This window comes from Micromys minutus, assembly GCF_963924665.1.
Source record: "Micromys minutus genome assembly, chromosome: 24".
Taxonomy (NCBI): domain Eukaryota; kingdom Metazoa; phylum Chordata; class Mammalia; order Rodentia; family Muridae; genus Micromys; species Micromys minutus.
Window position 1 is genome coordinate 42,670,037 of NC_137959.1, and position 22,199 is coordinate 42,692,235.

General features: G+C 55.6%; 1 protein-coding gene across 4 annotated transcripts in view; it reads left to right on the forward strand.

Moving 5' to 3' along the window:
• Nucleotides 1-22,199, forward strand: part of GSE1 (Gse1 coiled-coil protein) — a gene marked incomplete at its 5' end in the record, with an annotated part of 329,537 nt that overhangs the window by 304,456 nt on the left and 2,882 nt on the right. For 3 of the 4 annotated variants that reach the window (XM_080936776.1, XM_080936778.1, XM_080936779.1), the window contains 13 exons: nucleotides 6,563-6,762; nucleotides 10,115-10,287; nucleotides 11,258-11,455; nucleotides 12,025-12,216; nucleotides 12,408-12,727; nucleotides 13,264-13,588; nucleotides 14,929-15,539; nucleotides 16,439-16,551; nucleotides 16,783-17,053; nucleotides 18,279-18,392; nucleotides 18,986-19,357; nucleotides 20,240-20,506; nucleotides 21,906-22,009. In XM_080936776.1, the coding sequence (XP_080792902.1) occupies nucleotides 6,563-6,762; nucleotides 10,115-10,287; nucleotides 11,258-11,455; nucleotides 12,025-12,216; nucleotides 12,408-12,727; nucleotides 13,264-13,588; nucleotides 14,929-15,539; nucleotides 16,439-16,551; nucleotides 16,783-17,053; nucleotides 18,279-18,392; nucleotides 18,986-19,357; nucleotides 20,240-20,506; nucleotides 21,906-22,009 (3,260 nt within the window). The remainder of the gene's footprint in view (nucleotides 1-6,562; nucleotides 6,763-10,114; nucleotides 10,288-11,257; nucleotides 11,456-12,024; nucleotides 12,217-12,407; nucleotides 12,728-13,263; nucleotides 13,589-14,928; nucleotides 15,540-16,438; nucleotides 16,552-16,782; nucleotides 17,054-18,278; nucleotides 18,393-18,985; nucleotides 19,358-20,239; nucleotides 20,507-21,905; nucleotides 22,010-22,199) is intronic. The other variant, XM_080936777.1, reaches the window with a different exon arrangement.

Sequence of the window (22,199 nt, forward strand, 5' to 3'; positions counted from 1 at the left end):
TTAAATGGGGGGAGGGGGTGGTGTTTGTTTTTTTCAAAAGGGCTTCTCCGTGTAGCCCTGGCTGTCCTGGATCTTGCTCTGTAAACAGGCCAGCCTCACAGAGATCCGCCTGCCTCTGCGCTGAGTCCTGTGATTAAAGGCATGTTGCCACTACCACCCGGCTTAAATATTTTCTTGAGATCAGGTGTCTTGCACCCCGGGTTAGCCTGGAACTGTCTGTAGCTGGGGGTGACCTTGAGTTTTCTGATCATGGGCATCCAGCACCATACCCAGCTCACAAAGTTTGGTGCGGGGAGGGGGGGGGGGTTGGCAATCCCAGAACCTCTTTTGTGCATGCTAGGTAAGCGCCACCCCTGAGCTAGTTAACTTGTCCCTCTCAGCTCTTAGTATAAGTGCATCCCAGAACATGTTCTGTGTCCACCGCAGGGTTACCCTTTTTCTGGTCTCAGGCCCTCCTCATGGTCCCTGGCCTTGATGTTCCATTCTCTGACCCACTATGCAGGCCATGCGTCCTTCCCATGCTGGTCAAGTGGAGGGGGTGGGTGGGACAGGTACCCTCTCTGGGCCCAGCACCTGGTGTCACACTGTGGCTCTTCACTCCCTGACTCTCTCTGTGTCACCGGGAGAGGAAGCTAGGCCTGAGGATTGAGGATACTCATCTTAGGCAATTCCAGGCTTCTGTTCTGAGGCCCCCCCATAGGACAGGCATCTGAGCTGGGCGCCCGAGAGCCCACTTTAGCAGTGGAAGGAGGCTCTGGGTAAAGGTGGGGTGCCGCTGTTACCCCGCGGGGGCCTTGCTCTGTGTCCCCTCCATCTCTGAGGCTCTGCCCCATGCCCACCCTTTCTGGAAACAGTTGTATTTTTAGCTCCCTGACTGGGCTCGCCCAGGCTTCTGCAGCCGACATTTCTCTTTGTCCTGTCTCAGGGGTGCAGTTTAAAAATTCAACCCAGACAAGGCAATCAGCATGGCATCTCATTTGCTCTGCCCCGAGAGAAAGGCAGAGGAGGGAGAGAAGAGAAGCCGGCTCCTCCCAAGACCTCCGTGGACCCCGTGGGGGATATCCCTGCCTGTGGGCTCAGTCACACCCAGACGGGCCATGTGGGAGTCATAGCCTAGTCTTTAAGGCAAAGCCAAGGTTTGGCAGAAGATGCCGGGGATTCACCCAGCCTGGCACTTTTAATCACTTGCTGTGCCCTAGCAGGTCGCCTTAACTCTGAACCTCTGCTTTTGCTCAGGGCCAGCAGACCGCCTCTGGTAATCTGTTGAGAACACACACAATAGACACAGATGAGGTAATTTAGTGAGTGCTTTCTCCAGGGCTCCTCGAAGTTCTCACCACCATTTCTCAATCCTGTCGCCCCTGCTATTCCCCCCCAACACACACTTCCTAAACTTGGTAACACCCAGGGGAATCTGGTCAGCTGTTATGGGTCCCCATTTCTGTAGTCCTGACCTAGCCAAGCCTAGGCAGCTGCTGGTCCACTTCTAGCCTCCCAGTGAGGCTGTGTGTAGGCTTCCCAGGAGGACTTAAGGCAGAGGGAGCACCCTGGCTTCCGCGATGGTTTCTGGAAGGAGCATTGGGCTGTGGACTCCAGACTGGGTCTGTCCTGCCCTGGCTACTTAAGCCACCCCATTACTGTGGACTCTGAATAATGTCCCTAGGCTGCTCAGCTGTGCTAAATCTGCCTCCATCCATGTGTGGCAGGCAGCAAGCAGCTCCAGCCTGTTAGCTGAATAGGACAGGACCCATCCTTTCCTCAGAGGAGCACTGCTTCTCCCCCCTCAGAGGCCCTTAAGCACGGATTTCATCTTTCCCTGTATGTGAGCCCAACTTGGAGACTGCTGGGCACTCCTACCAACCCTGTCTGTACACCATGCTGCCTTGTAGGGATTTCTGTCTCTCTGTGACATTGGCCCAGCTGCCTGAAGGGCAAGGGTTCACCCTTCTGGTTAAGGGGTGTGGGACGTTGGGATCCTCCGGAACTTACACCTAGAGCCATGTCTCAAGCTACCAGCCTGGCCCTATAGGCGGTTCTCAGAGCAAAGGCTCCCTGGCCTCTATGAAGCAAACTGCAGAGCCCCCACCTGTGAGAGATGAAGCTGGGTGCTGCCAGGCGGGGCCCAAGCTGTGTGGCAATCTGCTCATCTCCCATGGGGCCCTGGTGCCGTCTGCCAAGGGGGGTGGGGCTGCGACGGGAGCCCACATGTCCTTGGCTGATCGTCTCAAGGCCCACACAGCACCAGAGCTGTGTGTACCCTCAGTTCCAGTACACCCGGGGCCTTGGGACCCCTGTTTCCCAGGAGGCACATACGGGGAAGCCTTATACCTGGCTGTTTGACACTTTGTCACCTGTAGGGAACAAGGTGACAAGGGTAGCTTACAGTGGTTAAGCTTCCGATTAGATAGCCCCAGTGATCTGAGCTTTCTGGAAGTTTTTGCCACCCGCCGACCCTGTAATCTAGGGGCATCCCATTACCATGTTTGGTGGATGAAAGAAACCCATATCTAGCCACCGAAAGGCAGAGACTGGGGACCATCCCTCTGTGTTGAGTTCAAGCAGCCCCCACCTGCCTGCATGTCTGCTACAGGGTGGGCTGGGTGCTGGCATACGCATACCCTGTGTGCATCTCCTTGGAAATCTGCCTCTTTCAAAGAAAACAACCAAACAAATGGCCTGCCTGGCATGCCTGCCTGCCTGCCTGTCAGTCTGCGGCTGGCAAGGTGGAGGCGTCTCCGAGGGTGTCTGGAGCCCCATCTGCCTGTGGCTCAGGTGTGAGCAATGGGGCTATTGTGGAGGAGAGAGACCAGGAAGGGGAGGGAGAGCCACCAGAGAGTCCAGAGCCACAGCTGGCCCGGAGGGGACAGGAGGCAGGGTTTGGGCATCAGGATGACGTTCCATCCCCTCCCCAGCCCCCTCTGCAGGCTCTCCCTCCTTACTGTTTTTATCCCACACCCACACCCCCATCCCACATGATAGTCACAGTGTCCTAACATGGCTGCAGTGGGGCAGAGCCCAACCCCAGGGATCCTCGCTGGCTCCTCCCAGCCTCAGTTGTTAGGACCGGTGCCGTGGTCGGTCATGCTCTTTGGCAGGTCAAGTATCCCTGGAAAGTTAGTTCTTCTCAAATCACAGCCCCTTTCTGCTTGCTGACTAGGGTTTAATGACTGGGCACAGCACCAGCCCCTCTTTGAGGCCACCCAGCCTCGGGGTCTGTGACATGCATGAAGACCTGCTGGAGGAGCAGGAGGGGAGTCCTGTCAGCAGCATATGTCTACCCTGTGGTTGTGTGTGACTGTCTCCTCAAAGCTGCATATCATGGCTGATGCCACCTCCGGTGGTTGTTCCCGTGTGTCTATTTGTGATGCTCTCCGAGGCTCCAGCAGGTTTCCCTGCCTGGTGCTTGTCACTGTACCCTCCGTCCTAGGTCCTTTGCTGCCAGGACTCATGTTGCCCAGACAGCGGTTGGCCGTGGCATTGGTCAGGTTTCCTTCTTGTTCCTTGACACCCACCCCCACCACTAACTGGTGGGAACCGTTCGAGTCCGCAGGGACGAGAGGGGCAGCCCCTGAGATGTGGGACCACTTGCACTGGCACAGACATCAGGCAGTGTCTGCTGTGCAGACGTCCAGACCCGAGTTCAGATCTCTAGAACCTGTGTAGGAGCCAGAGACGGATGGACCCCTAGGTAAGCTGGCCACACCAGTTGAGTTCCGGGTTCAGTGAGAGACAAGTGAAATCATTTCACAACACTCGTGCGTGCACACGAGTACGCACAGACATACGCATATTCAGGAAAAGAGGCCATGCACGTTGTACTCGGCAACTATGCATAGGTTCTGTTCATATCTACGCCAGCTTGGCTAAGGCCGCCCAAGCTCTTGCCTTTGGGGGTCTCGGCTCTTAATAACACGGGCTGCCCGTAGGACCTTGACCTCATCTGTGGGGTCAGTCAGCGAAGGTGACGAAGGCATCCTCCTCTTCATCTGTAGCCTGGCCCTGGCTCTCTGACCCACTCCTGCCATCCTGGCTGAATAGCTTCAGTTAATTACAGCGATGGCGGACCTGCCCGCTCCGGCAGCACAGCGAGGGAGCACAGGGCTGGGAGCCAGGCGCCAGCCTCACTAATTGGCAGCTCCTTGTGAGGTATTGATCTCAAGGTTCTCGCTGGCGAGCGCTGGCCTCTGCCTTCCACCTCCAACAGGATTAGGCTGCTAATTGTCCATGGCCCGCCTCATTCTCTCTGAGCCAGCGCCACACCAGAGCCTGCCTACGCCACTCCCTTGTTGGGTTGGGCTAGCCTAGGAAGAAACAGAGTGAGGACCAGCTGAGGTTGCCCCTTGTACAGACTGGGGTCCAGAGGAGCTAGGGAGGACTCCATTTACTGACCTGAGGCATCATCTGATCCTCCCTGAGGAGAGTCATTTTCACTACCATTCCCAGCCCTCAGCAGGGCCCAGAGCCCTCAATGGCGGTCCAGTGTGTGCATGCACCTGGATCGAATGTGAGGCAGCTCCTGCTTTAGCTGGTGGTGGCCTTCTGCATGTGGAAGTGATAAAGTGCTTTTTGCTCCGGTGTGCACATAGCACGTTCCTTGTCCTTGTGTTAGTGTCTGTGCAGAGTGAGCTACTGTTCACAGCAGCTGTTGGGTAGGGCGGGACAACTGTCCGTTGGCTGAAGAATTGGCGACTAGTCTCCCTCAGTGAAGGTCAGCAACCTTGAAGAAAGGATGGGGTTCTGGTATGGGAAACAGCATTCAGCAGAGGGGGCCAGGGGATGCCCCGACCTGCAGAGCTGCACACAGGCTGCTGGGTGTCAGGGGTGGAGCAGGCATGGTTAAAGGTTATAAAAAATGTTCCCAAGTTGATGGTGGGTGGTGATTGAGTGGGAAGTGGTTCTGCCTTTCATCCCAGGGTTCAAAAGGCTGGGGCAGGAGGATTGACCAGGAAAGGGCCCCAGAGTGAGAGCCTTTCTCAAAAGACAAGGGGGGTGGAGGGGCAGGAGTGGCTAGGGACATGATTTCAGTCAGTAAAATGGCTTGAGGACCTGGGTTCGAGCCCTAGAACATACCTGTCTGGATGGCAGGCATGGCATCTTTACTCCCAGTCTCAGGCCAGGGAAGTGAGGACGCACGAAGCCCTAGGGCTCCCTGGGCACTCTGTCTAGCCTCGACTCCAGCTCCAGGCCGGCGAGAGAACCTTGTCTTAGAAACAGTAAGCAGTGCTCCTGAGGGCTGTACCCAAGGTTGTGGTTTGGCCTCTGCAAGCACGTTCGCACACATGTGCACCTGCACACACACATTTCCGCACACACAGAGATCGATAGCATATATAAGATGTGTGCATCATCCCGTGGCCCTCCTGGGAAGGGCCGTGGCATACCTGAGCAGATTGCTGTTTGAGGCGATAGGAGGATTCCTAAAATTAATTTGAAAGTGACTGAATTTTTAGCCTGGCATGGAGAGCGAGACTGACAGACACCTGGTTGTCTGTTCCAGGTCTGCTTGAGCTGTGTAGTAAGACCCTGTCTGAAAACTTGGGCCCCTGCCTTTCTGTCCCCAGGAACTGTGTTCCACCCTCTGAGCAAGATGGTTGACAAGAGCCCTCGTTTTGGGACCCATTGGGGCTAGTATTGCAGGTCTAGGGTGTAGCTTTCTGGCTCTTAGGCTTTCTGGGTTGCACAGAGGGGTAGGTACTCTTCTACTGAATGCAGGAAGGTGTAGGATGCCAAGTCCTTCCCGACTCATGACTGGTAGCTCGCTCGTGCCAAGGTCCAGTCCCCAGGCCTGGCTGCATCAACCTGTACCTTGCCTACATCAGATCTCCAAAGCTGGCCTCCCAAGCCAGCGCGTCTCTAAGACTAGCCACCGCCTCCCTGGGCTGTCACTGTGCTGGATTCACACTACCTACCTGGGATGACAGAGTTCTCAGGGTGTAGGCGGTGGGTCTGTTGCCCATTTGAGAACCGAGAGTTCCTTCCCTAGGCCCCCACCTTCAGGCCTCATTGCTGGGGTCAGTGACAGGCAGTCTTGTGAACAAGAGGTGTGCCTGGATAGAGCTACGTGGGGACTGTGACATAATCACACAAGCCGAGTTTCTGCAGGTGGCACAATTGTCCTGGGGAAGAGGGGGCTGTTCGGTGACTGAGATCATCCCTGATTACTGTGTCCTGCTGAAACTGACACCCCAGGAACTAAGCTGCCTTACCACCACCACCACCTTTTGCTGCTGGAGTTGGTTGGGAAGGGGAGCACATTGCTTCTTTCGGGGATGATGGGGCTGTTCTGGCCTATGGTCGTAGTATTCATTCAATATGGTGGTTACACTGAGGCGCATTGGCAAGGTTTTAAGCGTGAATAACATCTCAGATTTTTAAATGCAAAAGTAGCTGTCCAACCCCACACTTGAGACAGTATGACAAAGGGCCACAGAACGGCTGTGGTTTCATCCCTGCCTGGCTGCTCTTGGGCCTTGCTCCCTGTGAGCCTCCCGGAATGGCAGAAGCGTGGGCGCGGTGGGTGGCCGTGGCACAGCCCCTGAGCTTCTGTATTCTCTTTCCACAGGGTCTTCACTGAGCAGCGAGTCATCCCCAGTGTCCTCTCCTGCCACCAACCATAGCTCTCCAGCGAGCACGCCCAAACGAGTGCCCATGGGCCCCATCATCGTCCCCCCCGGGGGTCACAGTGTCCCTAGCACTCCACCGGTGGTCACTATTGCCCCCACCAAAACCGTCAATGGAGTCTGGAGGAGCGAGAGCCGCCAGGTGAGTGGCGCCACCCAGAGATGTAGGTGTGGTGGGGGTAATCGGAACGGGGTGTCCCTGAAGGCAGTTTTCTGTCCACAGCTCTGTTGAGAACTTGAGGTGGGCTTGATACACACCCAGTACTGGAAGATGCCAGGACTAAAGCAATTCTTACATTAGGCTTGTGACTTGAGTATCGAAGGCACATTGCTTGGTGTAGGAAGCCAGAAACCTAAGCCTGGGCAGAGGAGGGGAGGGGAGGGATTGCTGAGGCCCTCCTTCCAAGGACTGCTGCCCCTTTACTTTTAAATGGCATCTTATTGTGTTCTCTAGTAGCCTTGGCACTAAACACTTCTTATGGGGTCTACATAGACCAATGTACCCAGAGGCACCAGGTTGGGATGGACTACACCGTAAAGTGCCCCCAAGGTGGTATCTGAGCCTTGGGTCTCTGGGTAGACAATAGCTGTCACTGCTTTGGAGGAGTAGGTGTGGGGACTGTAGGAAGACTCTAATCCCAGCACGAAGGAGGGGTGAGAAAGGGTCGTGTGTGCCTACAGCTTCCCAGCTGCGGTATATTAACCTAACCGGAATGGTGCCCAGAGCTTCCCCTCTGCTGGGCCTCCTACCGGCCCGGCGCCCCGGAGGGGGCCTTGCTAATTAAGAACCACTGTCAGCTGTGGCTCTCCTTGGATTCTCCAGCCCTGTTCCCAGAGGGTTTGTACTGCTAGGAAGTACTAATTAAACCACAAAGATGGAGGGGGAGGGGAGAAGAGCACCTCTTCCCTGCTGGGCCCGGGCTGGATAGGCAGGGTGTGAGCCTCATCTGCCCCACCAGTATGATTGGCGTCCCTGGTCCCCAATAAAGGGCTTGGAGTCTCCATCAGGCTCCTGACTGGAGCTTGGAACCAGCCTTGGCACATTCCTCCTGTGGCTGAAGTCACGCTTACCCTGAAAGGCTGTCTGTGAGATTCTGTCATTGAATCTCAACTCGGAGCAGCCTAGATCCACCCTGTTCTGGCTTAAAAGCGGTCGGAGAAATTGTCACCACCACCTCCCGTCTGAAGACTCCTCCCAGAGCTCGGTTTTGACCTCAGACAATGAGTCAGCTGATATAAAACCCCCATATAGCTTGCCTTCCTTGGACAACCAGCTTGCCCGGTGACTGACTGACTGGCTCTGGCTTTGCTCCTGAGAGAGAAGCTTGTAGGAGGTTACTTCCTGTTCCTGCCTTGGGCCTGGAGCTTCCGCTGACTGGCTCCCCTGGCCCAGATCCAAGACACCTCATGCATGTCCCCTTGGAGGTTCCGAGTGCCTCTGCCTCTAGATTGCTTTGCCCGGAGCCTGTTCCTGTCCTCAGAGGGGCCTCACTGCCTCAGAAACATTTAGTAACCCGGAGAGCCATGATGGCTCCGCCCCAGCAGTTCACACTGCGGGTTAACAAGAACCACCAGGGAGGCCAGTGCTGCTCAGAGCTCAGCAGAGGGTTTAATCCTTTTCAGGAGGGTGGGGAGAATGCACTCTCCCTGTAGCGTGGTATGAGTCACTGGAGGTCTCTGGAGGCCGCATCCGCTGTTGGGAGTGGGGCAGGGGGTGGCTCCAGGGCCCTTCTCAGGGTGACCAGGCAGTAAAAGCCGCTTGAGAGATGAATGAGGAACAGCCTGTTTTGAAGCTGACAGGCAAGTCGCGCTTGCCCAGCTGTGGAGACCTTGCTCTAATCCCTGGAGAATGACAGTTCCCTCCTCCCCAGCCGCTCGCTGCCTTTCATGGATGCAGCTGTGTCAAGCAGCTCTGCAGACATACCTTGTCTGCCACAACCGCTGCCGAGAGGGTGCCTTGGGGCAGCCACCGTGCCTGGGCTTCTGGATTCCTATTCGCCAGGCAGCACCCTAGCCCACAGATGACCTATTTCCCTGGTTTCTGGGCGCAAGTTCAGCCAGGCTCTCGTCAGACAAACCACAGGTCTGTGGAAGTGGGACGTGCTGCCCCCCACCCCTCACGGTGGCCTGATAGCCATTTTCCTAATCTCCCGTTTGTCCTGGTATGGGTGGGATGTGTGCCCCCACCACCACCACCTTTTATGATACTGTGTGAATGCTCCTCCTGAGGAGGAGAGGTCAGAGGTCATGAACCCACGAGGACCCCACAAGGGAACCGAGACAGCCTACTGCTGCACCGGGGAAGGAAACAGATGTTGCTGCTCATTAAAAATTCAATCAGCAGCCTGTCTCCCTCAATTAATCGAGGCTGTCTGTCTGTGGGGAGCAGGAGGGCTTGTGTTAGGCTCCATGAGAATGAAGGTGGGGGGGTGGGGGGTACCGTGGCAAGCTGTCCTCTTGGCTGCTCACACGAGGTTAAGTGGTGGTATGGCAGTGACCCCTCCCCTCGGGCTTACATATGCTTCAGTGACTTAGCTGTCCCGGGGGTGTCACCACAGGCTTGGATAACCACAAGGAGACAGTAGTCCAGGAAGGGCTAGCAGGCCCATCTCCAGGGACATTCATTGTTACTGTGCTGGCTACCATGTCCCTTTCAGTCACACCATGGGTTCTGCCCATGTCAGCCAGAGGACCTCATGTCCCTAGTGAGTACCACACACTGCTTCTGCTGAATTTCTGCTGCCATGCTGAGGGGAAGGGCCTGAATGTGGCACCAAGGAGCTCCTGGGCCTCGGGCTCTCCTTGCCTCACGGTGTCGCCCAGACTTTTCCGTGTTCCCATTGGTGCCTCTCCGCCTTGCCGTTAGGATTCCTTCCTAGTCACAGGTGACCAGCAGGCAGGCCTGTTCAGTCTGGTTTCTCCAGGCTGGGTGCTTGCTATGGTGGCTTTCTATACAGAAAGTCTGTGAGGCTAGATCTCCCCAGACCTATCCCCTCTTGCCACCTCTCACTTCATGCCTGGAGGGAGCCTCTCCTGGGCTCCCAAACCCTAAATAGGTACAAGGGTGTCCCCGCGCAGGTCCAGCAACTTGCCGGCTGCTAGCAGTGTCCAGATAGGAGCGGGCACAGCTGGAATCTTGGGAGAAGCTCTGTCCTGAGGTATAGGTCCCCAGGGTGTGTATGTCCTGACTTCATGACCACCCCGTTTTGCTTATAGGAAGTGGGGGGTTCCTGCCCTGCAGATCCTCTCAGATGCCTTCTCTTGGAATTCAACAGTCTGGTGTTTAAGGTTTCCCCAGCGTTGCTGAGTTCCTAAGGGAGCTGAGCCAGGACCTGATACACCTTGGTCCAGACCTGCTCATGGGAGGCTTTCTCCCTAAATATCTCGTTTTAAAAAAATTAGGGGAGGATGTTCCTAGAATATGAACTAAACACAGGCCTCTCTGAGGACCAGGCTGGCTCCCCAAGACCTAACTCTGTGTCTTCTTCCCACAGGACTCTGGCTCGAGAGGTAGCAGCAGTGGTCGGGAGCGTCTGCTGGTGGAGCCGCCTCTCGCCCAGGAAAAGGCAGCGGGTCCCGCCATCCCTTCCCATCTGCTCAGCACCCCATACCCCTTTGGCCTCTCCCCGGGCTCAGTTGTACAGGACTCCCGCTTCCAACCACTCAAGTAAGTGCCAGGCTAGGGTCAGGGAGGGCATGGAGTGGCTCCAGACAGGCCTGAGAGTTCGCACCAGCTGAGGTAGATAGTGCTGTCAGTCTCTGTGGCTTGATCTGCCCTGAGGTCCTTGGCCCCATGCTGAGATTTAATCATGTGGCCTAAGCACCTTTTTTAAAAGATTTATTTTATGTGTGAGTACACTGTCACTGTCTTCAGACACACCAGAAGAGGACATCACATCCCACCACGTGGTTGCTGGGAATTGGACTCAGGACCTCTGGAAGAGCAGTCAGTAACCTCTGAGCCATCTCTCCAGCCCCTAACCACTTTTTTTAAAAATTGGATAGTCAATGTATTTACATTTCAAATGTTATCCCCTATCCTGGGTCCCCCCCCCTTCTATGAGGATGCTCCTCCTCCCAGCCACCCACTCTCACCTCAACACTCTGGCATTCCTATACTGGGGAAACAAGCCTTCACAGGACCAAGGGCTTCTCCTGTTGATGCCAGACAACGCCATCCTCTGCTACATATGCAGCTGGAGCCATGGGTCCCTCCATGTGTGCTCTTCGGTTGGTGGTTTAGTCCCTGGGAGCTCTGTGGAGTCTGGTTGGTTAATATTATTCTTCCTATGGGGTTGCAAACCCCTTCAGCTCCTTTCTCTATCTCCTCCATTTGGGTGCCAGTGCTCAGTCTGATGGTTAGCTGCAAGCATCTTAATCTGTATCAGTAAGGCTCTGGCAGAGCCTCTCAGGAGACATCCATATCGGGCTCCTGTCAGCAAGCACTTCTTGGCATCAGCAGTAGTGATCCTAACCACAGTTAAGCCCATCCTCTGGGTCTGGGGACAGGTAGGTCTGAGGAGCAGGCAGCTTCCCATCTGTGCAAGCTGGGCTTCGTGCCAGGGTGAACCTCACTGAGTGGCAGGACCAGAGCCTGATGGGAAGGGGCAGCCTGCTCACCTGCTTCCCTCCCATAGCCTCCAGCGGCCTGTGCACCACGTGGTGCCCCCCAGCACAGTGACTGAGGACTACCTGAGAAGCTTCCGGCCCTACCACACTGCTGAGGACCTACGCATGTCCTCCTTGCCTCCGCTAGGCCTGGACCCAGCCACTGCCGCGGCCTATTATCACCCCAGCTATCTGGCCCCACACCCATTCCCCCACCCGGCCTTCAGGTGAGATGTCCCATACACACCGTCCGCTTGCTAATCTGTTCTGAGCAAGATAGGACCTCTCAGAGCAAGTGTTTCTCAGGGCTTGGGGCCAGACACTCAAGGGAGACCTGGTCCATCTCATCCCCTAGCTTTCCTCAGAGGAGTCCTAATGGGTGGGCTCAGCACTGCCTGCTGTTGCTCCCTGGTTCCCACTTCTCAGCCTCCACACCCCAGCAGCCAGTTCCCGCCATGCCGTCTTCCAGCTGAAACTTTTAGCGGGACTGGCCTCTTATCGCAGCGGGTCACACCCGAGGTGTGTCTGCCTGCAGCCAGTCCTCCCGTGGTCTGTGAAGTCCTAGGCAGCCATGTGGTCGGTTCCTTGTGGCCTCTGACCGTGGACATGCTCTCTGCTTGCAGCCTCTGCTGTGCTGAGCCCGCGTGAGCAGTGAACTCACCTAGCGGAGAAGCACCCACTCACCTGCCTGGGTCTTTTTCCTGGTCGATAGGGATTCACCTCAGGGATTTGCATCTGTTAGGCAGGCTTATCATTTGTGGCCTCAGCGCACACCAATCCCACCTTTTCTCTACAGGATGGATGACTCCTATTGCCTGTCAGCCTTAAGGTCTCCATTCTACCCCATCCCCACCCCTGGCTCCCTGCCCCCGCTGCACCCATCGGCTATGCACCTGCATCTCTCTGGCGTCCGTTACCCTCCTGAGCTCTCGCACTCCTCCCTGGCGGCGCTACACTCGGAGCGAATGTCCAGCCTCAGCGCAGAGAGGTAAGCTGTGTCTTCAACAGAGGGGAGGACAGTCCTGAATGCTTCGGGCCCTCAACAGGGCCGGGCTCCATGGTGGGGTGCGGTTCTTCATGTGTGGCTCCCCTGCTTTGGGCTGGGGTGTGGACTTGCTCCTTCCGCACATCCCTTTAAAGCACGCTGCCCTCTGTTTGTCCCCCCCCCACACCCCCCAGGTTGCAAATGGATGAAGAGCTGAGGCGGGAGAGAGAGCGGGAGCGTGAACGAGAACGAGAGGCCGACCGAGAAAGGGAGAAGGAGCGGGAACGGGAGCGGGAGCAGAGAGAGAAGGAGCGGGAGAAGGAGCTGGAGCGGGAGCGGGAGAAGGAACGGGAGCTGGAGCGGCAGCGCGAGCAGCGAGCGAGGGAGAAGGAGCTGCTGGCCGCCAAGGCCTTGGAACCCACCTTCCTGCCTGTGGCTGAGCTGCACGGACTCCGGGGTCACGCCACCGAGGAGCGGCCCAAGCCCTCGGAGCAGCTGACTCCAACCCGAGCAGGTACCTGAGCTGAGCTGTGTGGAGGGAAAGGCCCCCTGTGGGTGAGGGGTGCTGCCTCTGGGGAGGCTGGAAGAGGTGTGATGTAGCACCTCTGGTGGACACAGGATCCCAGAGCTGCCCCCAGAATGGAAACAGTAACCGGCCAAGGGGCCTTGCCGTCACTGCTGGTGGTGGAGACCAGAGTCACAGCACTGAGATACCCCCATCTGACCTGTTGTATGTCAGAGTTCTGTTCAAAGGCCAGGCTAGCCTGGGACCCAGGCATACTTCGGATTCATAGCACTGGTCCAGTGTCAGTCCCCCCAAGCCTTGGGAGTGCAGGCACGAGCCATCCTGATCTTGTTCTGAATGTAATTCATTCCGTGAATGAAAATCTACAAGGTGGGGCTGCCTAAATGGCTGTTCAACAACTGGCCCCCAGGAGCCCTTAAAGACATGTAACTGCTCTGAGCCAGCCACACATACCATGTCTCCCCTCTGGGCTTCGAGCAGGGGTCAGGGCTGGCATCCTGGAGTGACAGTATTTCCTCCCACAGAGAAGCTGAAGGACGCGGGTTTGCAGGCGCCCAAGCCTGTTCAGCACCCTCTGCACCCAGTGCCTGCCCCACACCACACGGTGCCCAGCCTCATCTCCAGCCACGGCATCTTCTCTCTGCCCGGAAGCAGTGCCGCCACAGCCCTGCTGATCCAGCGCACCAACGAGGAGGAGAAGTGGCTGGCGCGGCAGCGGCGCCTGCGGCAGGAGAAGGAAGACCGCCAGTCCCAGGTGTCCGAGTTCCGGCAGCAGGTCCTGGAGCAGCACCTAGACCTGGGCCGGCCCCCGGTACCCACAGAGGCGGAGCACAGGCCGGAGAGCACCAGGTGGGTCCTGAGTCGGGCCTCAGTGATGCTGGTTCAAAATCTGTCCGTCTTTCTGTACCTCTCCAGCCCTTAGCATCTGTGTTGACTGGTCTACAGGAGCCCTGACAACATAAGTCTGCCTCTTCCTGGCCTTCCACGCCCTGCACAGCTATAGGGAAGCCACTTTAGGCCTCACTAGTCTTTAACATTCTGTGCTGGATACAAGGTTCATGTCAAGCCACAGTCCTGGCTCCTTGGCCATCCGCTCAGGCTCCCACATCGGCCTGGTCTTACTTGTGCCATTGCGGTGGGCTGTAAAGGGGGTGAGGTCGTGGGCCCCTCCCCCACAGACCTTGCCTTGGGTCTTTGGCCCGCATGAATAGGCATTCTCTTCACCCTCATAGAAATGTTAAGCTTTGAGAAAGCCCCTAAAACTGCTTTTTAAAAAAAGACTCTTGTTTTTAAGTTTTATGAGAATTGTATTCAAGTTTTCCCACTCCCCTCCTCCTAACTCCTGTGCCTCCAAGTACATGACCTCGTGTGTAATTACTGTTATACATACGCGTGTAGCACACACCGACGTGTGCAGCCTCTGGAGCCCATTTTGTATCCATGCATTTAGGGCTGGCCACTTGGGACTTGATCGCTTATCGGGTTGCTTGTCCCCAGAGGTCCCTCTCTCTCACATCTGGTCTCTAGTTCTTCCCTTGCTGGCATGTCAGCTAGTGTTGTCAATATACAAGTCTTGTTTAGGTGACAGCTTCCCTGTTACACCTAGATGGCACTGCCTAGCAGAGGAATCCTAGCACGCTGGCTCTGACAGCCTTCCGTGCTGCCTTCTGAGAGTGGGGGTTGCACTATAGACCAACCAGTCAGCACTAGATCCCTAAAAGTCACCTGTCCTCTGTCTTTTGACCAGATGTGGATCTCAATAGTAGTCTACTGCAGAAAGAGGCTTGCAGCTGCGACTCTGCCCAGGCCCAGAGGAGGGGATGAACTGAGCTGTGAAGGGCGAGGGTCCTGAGCAGAACTGTGTGATACAGAGTGTGGGCTGGGGGAAGCTTTTTGCACATCTGGTGAGGCAAGAAAGACCTTTAGGCAGAGCTCTGGGGCTGCTGCAGTTCTGGCAGGAGCCACAGGGGGGCAGCAGCACAGTTACCACCCTGTTTGTGATATCAGCCCATTGCCGGGAAGAAAGGGCTCTCCCAAGGATAGGCAGGATGAAGGCCTCTCCCCCAGAGGAGTTCACACGTACAGGCAGTCTGGTGTGAGCCCAGCAAGCCACTTCGAGTATTCATTCTGTGGGAGGGCTGGTAGGCAGGTCTGCTTCCAAAACCAATGGTGTGGTATGTTCTCTCTAGGCCAGGACCAAACCGGCATGACCAGGGCAGCCGTGAACCCCCACAGCACTTTGGTGGCCCACCACCCCTCATCTCACCCAAGCCTCAGCACCACACCGTACCCACAGCCCTCTGGAACCCAGTGTCTCTGATGGACAATGCTCTGGAGACGCGGCGGGCTGAGAGCCACTCTCTACATAGCCACCCGACTGCTTTTGAGCCCAGCCGCCAGGCTGCCGTGCCCCTAGTGAAAGTGGAGCGGGTGTACTGCTCAGAGAAGGCAGAGGAGCCCCGGAAGCGTGAGGCCACGCCACTGGACAAATATCAGCCACCGCCACGGGAGGCAGGAAATCTGGAGCCTCAGACCTTTCCCCATGGACCTGGGCCTTTCCTTACTGAACTTGAGAAGTCAACACAGACCATCTTGGGCCAGCAGCGGCCCTCTCTTTCCCAGGCAACCACCCCCTTTGGGGAGCTCAGTGGGCCTCTGAAGCCAGGCTCACCTTACTGCCACCCCACGGCGAGGGGCCCTGACCCAGCGTACATCTATGATGAGTTTCTTCAGCAGCGACGGCGACTGGTCAGCAAACTGGACCTGGAGGAGCGCCGGCGGCGCGAGGCTCAGGAGAAAGGTCTGGCCTCCTGAGCGGGTCTCAACCTGCCTGGGAATGTGGGGGTTCATCAGGACAGGAGACCCCAGTGCCGGCTGCTTGCCTCTCTTCTCCCATTCTAGCTTTCAGTGCAGTCTTAGAAGATTGGTTTCACACTTTTGAACCCCACACCTGTAGGGCCCCTTGCCTGTCCTGCATTGAAGCACACGTGGGAAGTCACGGCTTGTCTAAAACGATACTGCAGATTTGTTATTGATAAAGTGATGGGCGGAGGCTGGTCAGGTGTCTTTAAATATTAATAGTGTGACCTTAACAGAGGAACAGCCTAGCAGGGCTTCAAGCATGGGCTAGTGACAGTGGAGGGTGCGTGCACCAGGGGATAAAGGACAGCAGCTGGCACTGCCCCTGACCAAGCCTGGAGTTAGGCACCTCTTTCCTGTCTCTACTACCCAAAAGTCAAAAATGGAGGGGACAGTTCCCTAAGGTCCTAAGAAGTTTAGGAGAGCCAGTAGGGCAAATTGCTATGGCCTGTCTAGTATCGAACCCAGCTCCATAGCCAGCTCCTCTTGCTCCTCTTCTGGAGTGCTGGGCACGCTGGCTTTGGGGCTGGGCTGGGGCTTTCCTATCAGTTCACCTTGAGAAGGAATGGGGGCTCTGTAGTTTTCAGCTGCCTTCCTATGAGGGGTACAGCAGGGGCAGCATGTTCACAAAGCCATGGCCATTGGGCCTTTGTAAGGAATGTTCTGCTCCGAGCCTGCAGGTGTCCGTGCAAATGGGAAGAAACCAGGCCCTCTTAGCAAAGGTCCTCACAGGTCCCAGCAGGCCCAGCCCAGTGGTCTCACTCCCATGCCCCAGGTGCACGTGTCCACAGAGCATCCTGGGTTCTGAGCCTGGCTCAGTGCACCCATTTCTGCCATCAGGGTACTACTATGACCTTGACGACTCTTACGATGAGAGCGATGAGGAGGAGGTCAGGGCACACCTCCGCTGTGTGGCTGAGCAGCCACCCCTCAAACTGGACACGTCCTCCGAGGTAACAAGTCCCTCCTCAACTCTGGCATGTTCTGGGCTGGCTGGGTAGTTGGTTACCACTTTGGGTCTACTTCTTGGCTTCCAAACACTGCAGGCCATTACCTCTCCTCTATGGCCTAGCTCCAAATCGGACTGCATGGACCACGGGACCCCTGAAATAGTGGATGTGGTGTGAAGGGCCATATCGAGCCGACAGTGACTTCACACTCGTTTGTTTTCTTTCCCGATCTAGAAGCTAGAGTTCTTGCAACTTTTTGGCTTGACCACCCAACAGCAGAAGGAGGAGCTGGTGGCTCAGAAGCGCCGGAAGCGGAGGCGAATGCTGAGAGAGAGGAGCCCATCGCCACCTGCCATTCAGTGCAAGCGACAGACGCCTTCCCCCAGACTGGCTCTGTCCACCCGCTACAGCCCCGACGAGATGAACAACAGCCCTAACTTTGAAGAGAAGAGGAAGTTCCTGACCTTCTTCAACCTGACGCACATCAGTGCGGAGAAAAGAAAAGGTAGGGCCTTGCTCTGGCCTGCACACGTAGGACAGGGTGCTTCTGGGTAGCATGATCTACAGAGTTGGCCTCTTGGCTCTGACAGGCTTTTATCCCTTGGTGTTTCTGGCTCACTTGGCTCTGGCACACGTCCTGTTTGGATGTGAAGCCTGGTGTACCTGTATGTACAGCCAGTGACCCTCACAGCCCCACGTCATCCGCCTGCACTTAGAGTGCTCCCAGGACTTTACCCTGGGACTGAGAGGGTGTGCTCAAGAGGTGCATACCACAGGCCCTTCCTGTTGGGGTCACCAGTGATCTCTACTGAGCACTGTTTCTGATGCTAACAGACCCGGAGAGTGAGGGCGTGAGGAGCCTATAGGTGCCAAGCTCATAGTAAGCACAACTTGCCCAAAAAGATGCTTCCAGATCAGTCTGGTACCCTGGGGCCATGTTGGAGAAGAGACTTGGGACTGGAATCCACAGTAGAGAAGACATGGCATAACCAAGGCATGCTGAGGCTACCTTAACCTGCTCAACACCATCTTGGGCTGAGGCGTTGACGCTCCACAGCCGTGCTCCTGTGTGCCTCATGCCCCTTAAGGGCACTGGCTTCTTCTGGAAGACTCCGCAGAAAAACAGTGCCTCCAGCTCTTCGGTTGGTTTGACAAGCTTCTTTATTGGAGGTGGCCGTTTCTTTTTCCATTTTTAACAAGCGTGGTGGAGGTCTCACTTCCCAAGCAAGGGTTAGTGACGGGCTGACTGCCAGCACAAGCCCCTGGACATGTGCCTAGTTTGCAAGACTGATTTTTCACCTGGCTTTGTGTCTAAAGGACGCCGTCGGCACTGAAGCCTCTTAAGTTTCCAAGTTGGCAGGAAGATCTATGGTGTGGAACACTTGTAGGAGCTGCACTCCTTCTTGGGAAATGGCTGTGACCTTAGGCAGGGAGCACACTCCTTCCCTGGTCTCTGCTCTTATGTTGGGACCCTCCCTGGTCTTCAGATCAGGAAACCTGCTGAGAAGGAAATCACCATGGAAACTCCCAGGCAGCTCATGGCTGCAAATGTGGCTGTCTGGAGTCGCCAGGCTACTGTCACCTGCTTCTTCCTGTCTGCACAGCTGGCCGCAGTGCTTGCTTTTGGTGCCTCTTGGTGTGAAGGGTTTGTACCTGCCAGTCACGGTGGCCAGACCCCGCCTTTCCTTCCCTCTCAAAGTGCTGCTAACCTCGGGCTGCTTTCCTCACAGACAAAGAGAAGCTTGTTGAAATGCTCCGTGCCATGAAGCAGAGAGCACTGTCCGCAGCAGTAACAGACTCAGTGACAAACTCTTCGAGGGACAGTCCTACCATCTCCCTGAGTGGTAAGGGAAGGACGCCCTACCCGCCAGCATCCTGTAGCTTGGGGAGGTGGCGCTTGAAGTCTCATCTTTGCAGTGAACTTGACTTACTGGAAACAGGGCTTCTCTCCATCCTGGTTGAGCCGAGCCTTAGGACAGACTGGAAGGTGGGCGTGAAGTTCAGGGGAGGGCACTGACTTCCACCGTGCCGCCCATCAGCTGCAAGCTGTAGCCATCATTTCCCAAGAGGATGCCTGGGCTCTCCAGACCGTCTCCAGCACCTACTTTCTCTCTGCTTCTTTGCTGGTCCACCTGAAGAACGCTGAATCTTCGGGGTCCAGCCTCTTGCTAGCTCATGTCTTCACCTGCTCTCCCTGATCTGGATGAAGTTACTCCTACCTTCTCAGCGCTTCCTCCTCTCTCTCCCCTCCTATCCCTTGGGAGCTGTTCACGGTTGGACTTGCGGCCAAACAGGCCACTCCTCAAACTCTAACCTTGTGCACAGTGTTAACGTAGGGCACACGCGCTGTGCAAATGTAAGCTCTAGACACCAGCAGTGTCTGCATGCCTGTTTTTCCACAGTTCATAATGTTCCCCTCATTTTCTATCTCCCAAAGAACCAGCCACACAACCAGCTCCTCCAGAGACGGATCAGCCTGCCGGGGTCCCCGTCTCCTTGTCAGATGTCCCAAAGCCTGTGGAGACTGGAAGACTGGAACAGCTCCGGCCCCAGGAGCTCTTGAGAGTCCAGGAGCCTGCTCCTACCAGCGGTGAGAAGGCCAGGCTGAGCGAGGCCCCTGGGGGCAAGAAGAACCTGAGCATGCTTCATTACCTCCGGGGCGCTGCGCCCAAGGACATTCCTGTGCCGTTGTCCCACAGCATCAACGGGAAGAGCAAGCCTTGGGAGCCCTTCATGGCAGAAGAGTTTGCACATCAGTTCCACGAGTCCGTGCTGCAGTCCACACAGAAAGCTCTGCAGAAGCATAAAGGTAACAGACCCTATGTCCCATGTCACCTGTTAGTGCCGGGTGACACAGGCCATGTACCCAGTGGTGGGACCTCTTAACCCTTAATTTCTGTGAAGCACTTGAGAGGCAAAGCCTCGGTCGCTTCCAGACTTGTAGCTGCTCAAGAACCTCACACTTGGGATGGTTAGCCAATGACAGTTCAGTAAGGTCAAAGCAAGTGTCCTCTATGCGTGTATGGCGCACAGCATCTTCCTGGGCTCACTTGGAGGTCTGGTTCTTTGCTAAGATACTGTGTGCCTACCATCCAGGGCACAGTGAATGTGGGGACAGAGGGTTCTGCTGCCCTGCTTACCTTGGTGAAGTGTGTCTCTGTGTGTGAACCCAGCAGGGAAAATTGACTTAACATGCCCAGTCTGTCCAAGGGCTTCACACAAAGCTGTGGAAGTTGAGCTCCCAGTGTTTGTCACTGAGTTGACTTTCCTGCTGGGGTCCAGGAAGCAAAAGAGAGGGCTGGGCTGGGTGGTTGGAGGCAGAGACTGCATCCCTGAAGCTTGTAGGCCAGCCAGACTAAACAAAACAGGAAAGCAATAGAGGAAGACATCAGCGTTGACCTCTGACCTCACTGCCTAGCCTGTGAGGGAAAGCTGGAAGAGAGGTGTTAGCTGGTTTGTGAGCTTAGGCCAGACAGAAGCCATCTGCTCCCTGATCCTGCTTAGGGTAGGGGGCTCTTTCAGGTGGCATCTAAAGGATGGATATATCTCTGAGCAGCATTCAGGCGAGGCCACCAGCAGGACTTGAAGCACCTCTGCCCTCAGGAAGCAGGCTGTGCCCCATAGGATAGGAGCTGGGTAGGATAGTCTGTCGCCAAGGGTTACTTTCAGTTGAGCATTTTCTTCTCCCCAGGGAGCTCGGCTTTGCTGTCTGCAGAGCAGAACCACAAAGTCGACACATCCGTCCACTACAACATTCCTGAGCTACAATCCTCCAGCAGGGTCCCCTTGCCCCAGCACAATGGACAGCAGGAGCCCCTAACGGGGAGGAAGGGGCCTCCTATGCAGGAGGTGGACCAGGACTCTGAGGACGACAGTGAGGAGGAAGCTGAGGAAGCCCCCAGGCACCAGTGGCAAGGGATCGAGGCAATTTTTGAAGCTTACCAGGAACACATAGAAGGTAGGGGTTTGTGTAAATGGGAAATCAGCAGATCCAGTCGGTCTTCGCTAGATTTCTGCCAAGTGTCCCTGTGCTAAGACATTCTCTTGCAGGATAAGCCTATGTGTATAGCATGTACTTACTCCCTGCCCTGAGCCCTGTTGGGGTGGGACATGACCGAATGTTGCCTGGTTTCTTCTACATAAAGCTGAGCTCGGGCTGATCTTACCATGCTGTGAGCCCACACTGAAGTTTCTAGGTGTTTTTATCTAAAAGCAGCCTGAGTCACACACCCAGCCATCCCTTGCTCCTCTGCCCTCATACGAGGTCCTAGAGAAACAGTGGCACTAGTTTACAGGATACCACACTCTGGCCCATCTCCCAGTACTTGGATGTTGTTCCACCTTTGACCTAACCCTAGGCTACCTCCTCCTTCCATACCCTAGCTTTCCTTTTTTTTTTTGGCACCTAAGCCATAAATAATGCATGTGAATCCAGGCTCTCCTTGTACTTGTGGGCTCCTCCCACGTGCTGAGGTCATAGGCCTGTGCTGCTGAACCTTCAAAGGCATTTTGAACTTAGCACCAACTGACGAACTTGAAGGTCGCCAGAATGGGGAACACCTACTCGAGGTTGGCTTTCCTCAGAAGGCACCCTCCCCATTTTGGAATTGTTGGATTTACCGTTCACTGTTTCTATACCCATTTTCTGTCCTGTAGAAACGGAACCCAGTAGCATCTCAGGTGGATGGAAATGTTCCCTTCTGGGTATGGGGTCTTTTGAAGGTTGCCAGGACATATCTGTTGTATGGTAGCTCACTTTGGCTTGTTCTTAGCAGCTGTCTGAATTTCAAGATCTTGTCAAACCTTGTGAGGGTTTCCCGTCTCCTACGGTGGACACAACTGTAGCTTTTTCATGTGGTTGTGCCCAGCCCTCCCCACATGACTCAAGACCGGGACAGTTTCTCCAGTCTGCATATTTCTACCCTTGTCATTGCTACTGAGGACTTGGATGGCAAGGCTCCTGTCTTGGTTGTAAAACTTGGGGTAACTTAAAGCTTTGTCCCTCCAGGTTTATTTTACTCTGAGAGGAGTTTCATGCTTTGATTGCTCCACCGTTGGCGAGTGGCTGTCAGGATTGTCCTAGCCTTGCAATGCCAGTCCATTGTCACTGTGGTCATTAACCGAAGCACTCTGTGGTAGTGCCTTGGTGAAACCGGATTAAGGATACTTTGGCCTTTCTCTGCCTCCGCCGCTGACGTAGTTCTTCCAGGTTCTAAACTTGCCTTTTGACTCCAGAGTATCCCCAACTGTACCGAGGTAGCCAGACCTGGAAGTGTGGGTGCAACTGAGAACATGCTGCAAGGTTGAAGACACAGTCTTATACAAAGATGACACATCGCCACCTCTTGTCTTTTCAGAGCAAAACCTGGAGCGGCAGGTGCTACAGACACAGTGCCGGCGGCTGGAGGCTCAGAACTACAGCCTCAGCCTGACTGCAGAACAGCTCTCTCACAGCATGGCGGTGAGTCAGGCATGGGTTTTGTACAGACACCCCCAGGGAGGAGTCTGCTCTTTAGTGCCAGGCTTAGTAACCATTCTTTAATCCCCAGGAGACAGACAGATCTGTGAGTTTGAGGTCAGCCTGGGACATATAGTAAGATCTTGTGTTAGGAAGAGCACAGGTGCGGGGCTGATCAGACCTGGGGTTAAGA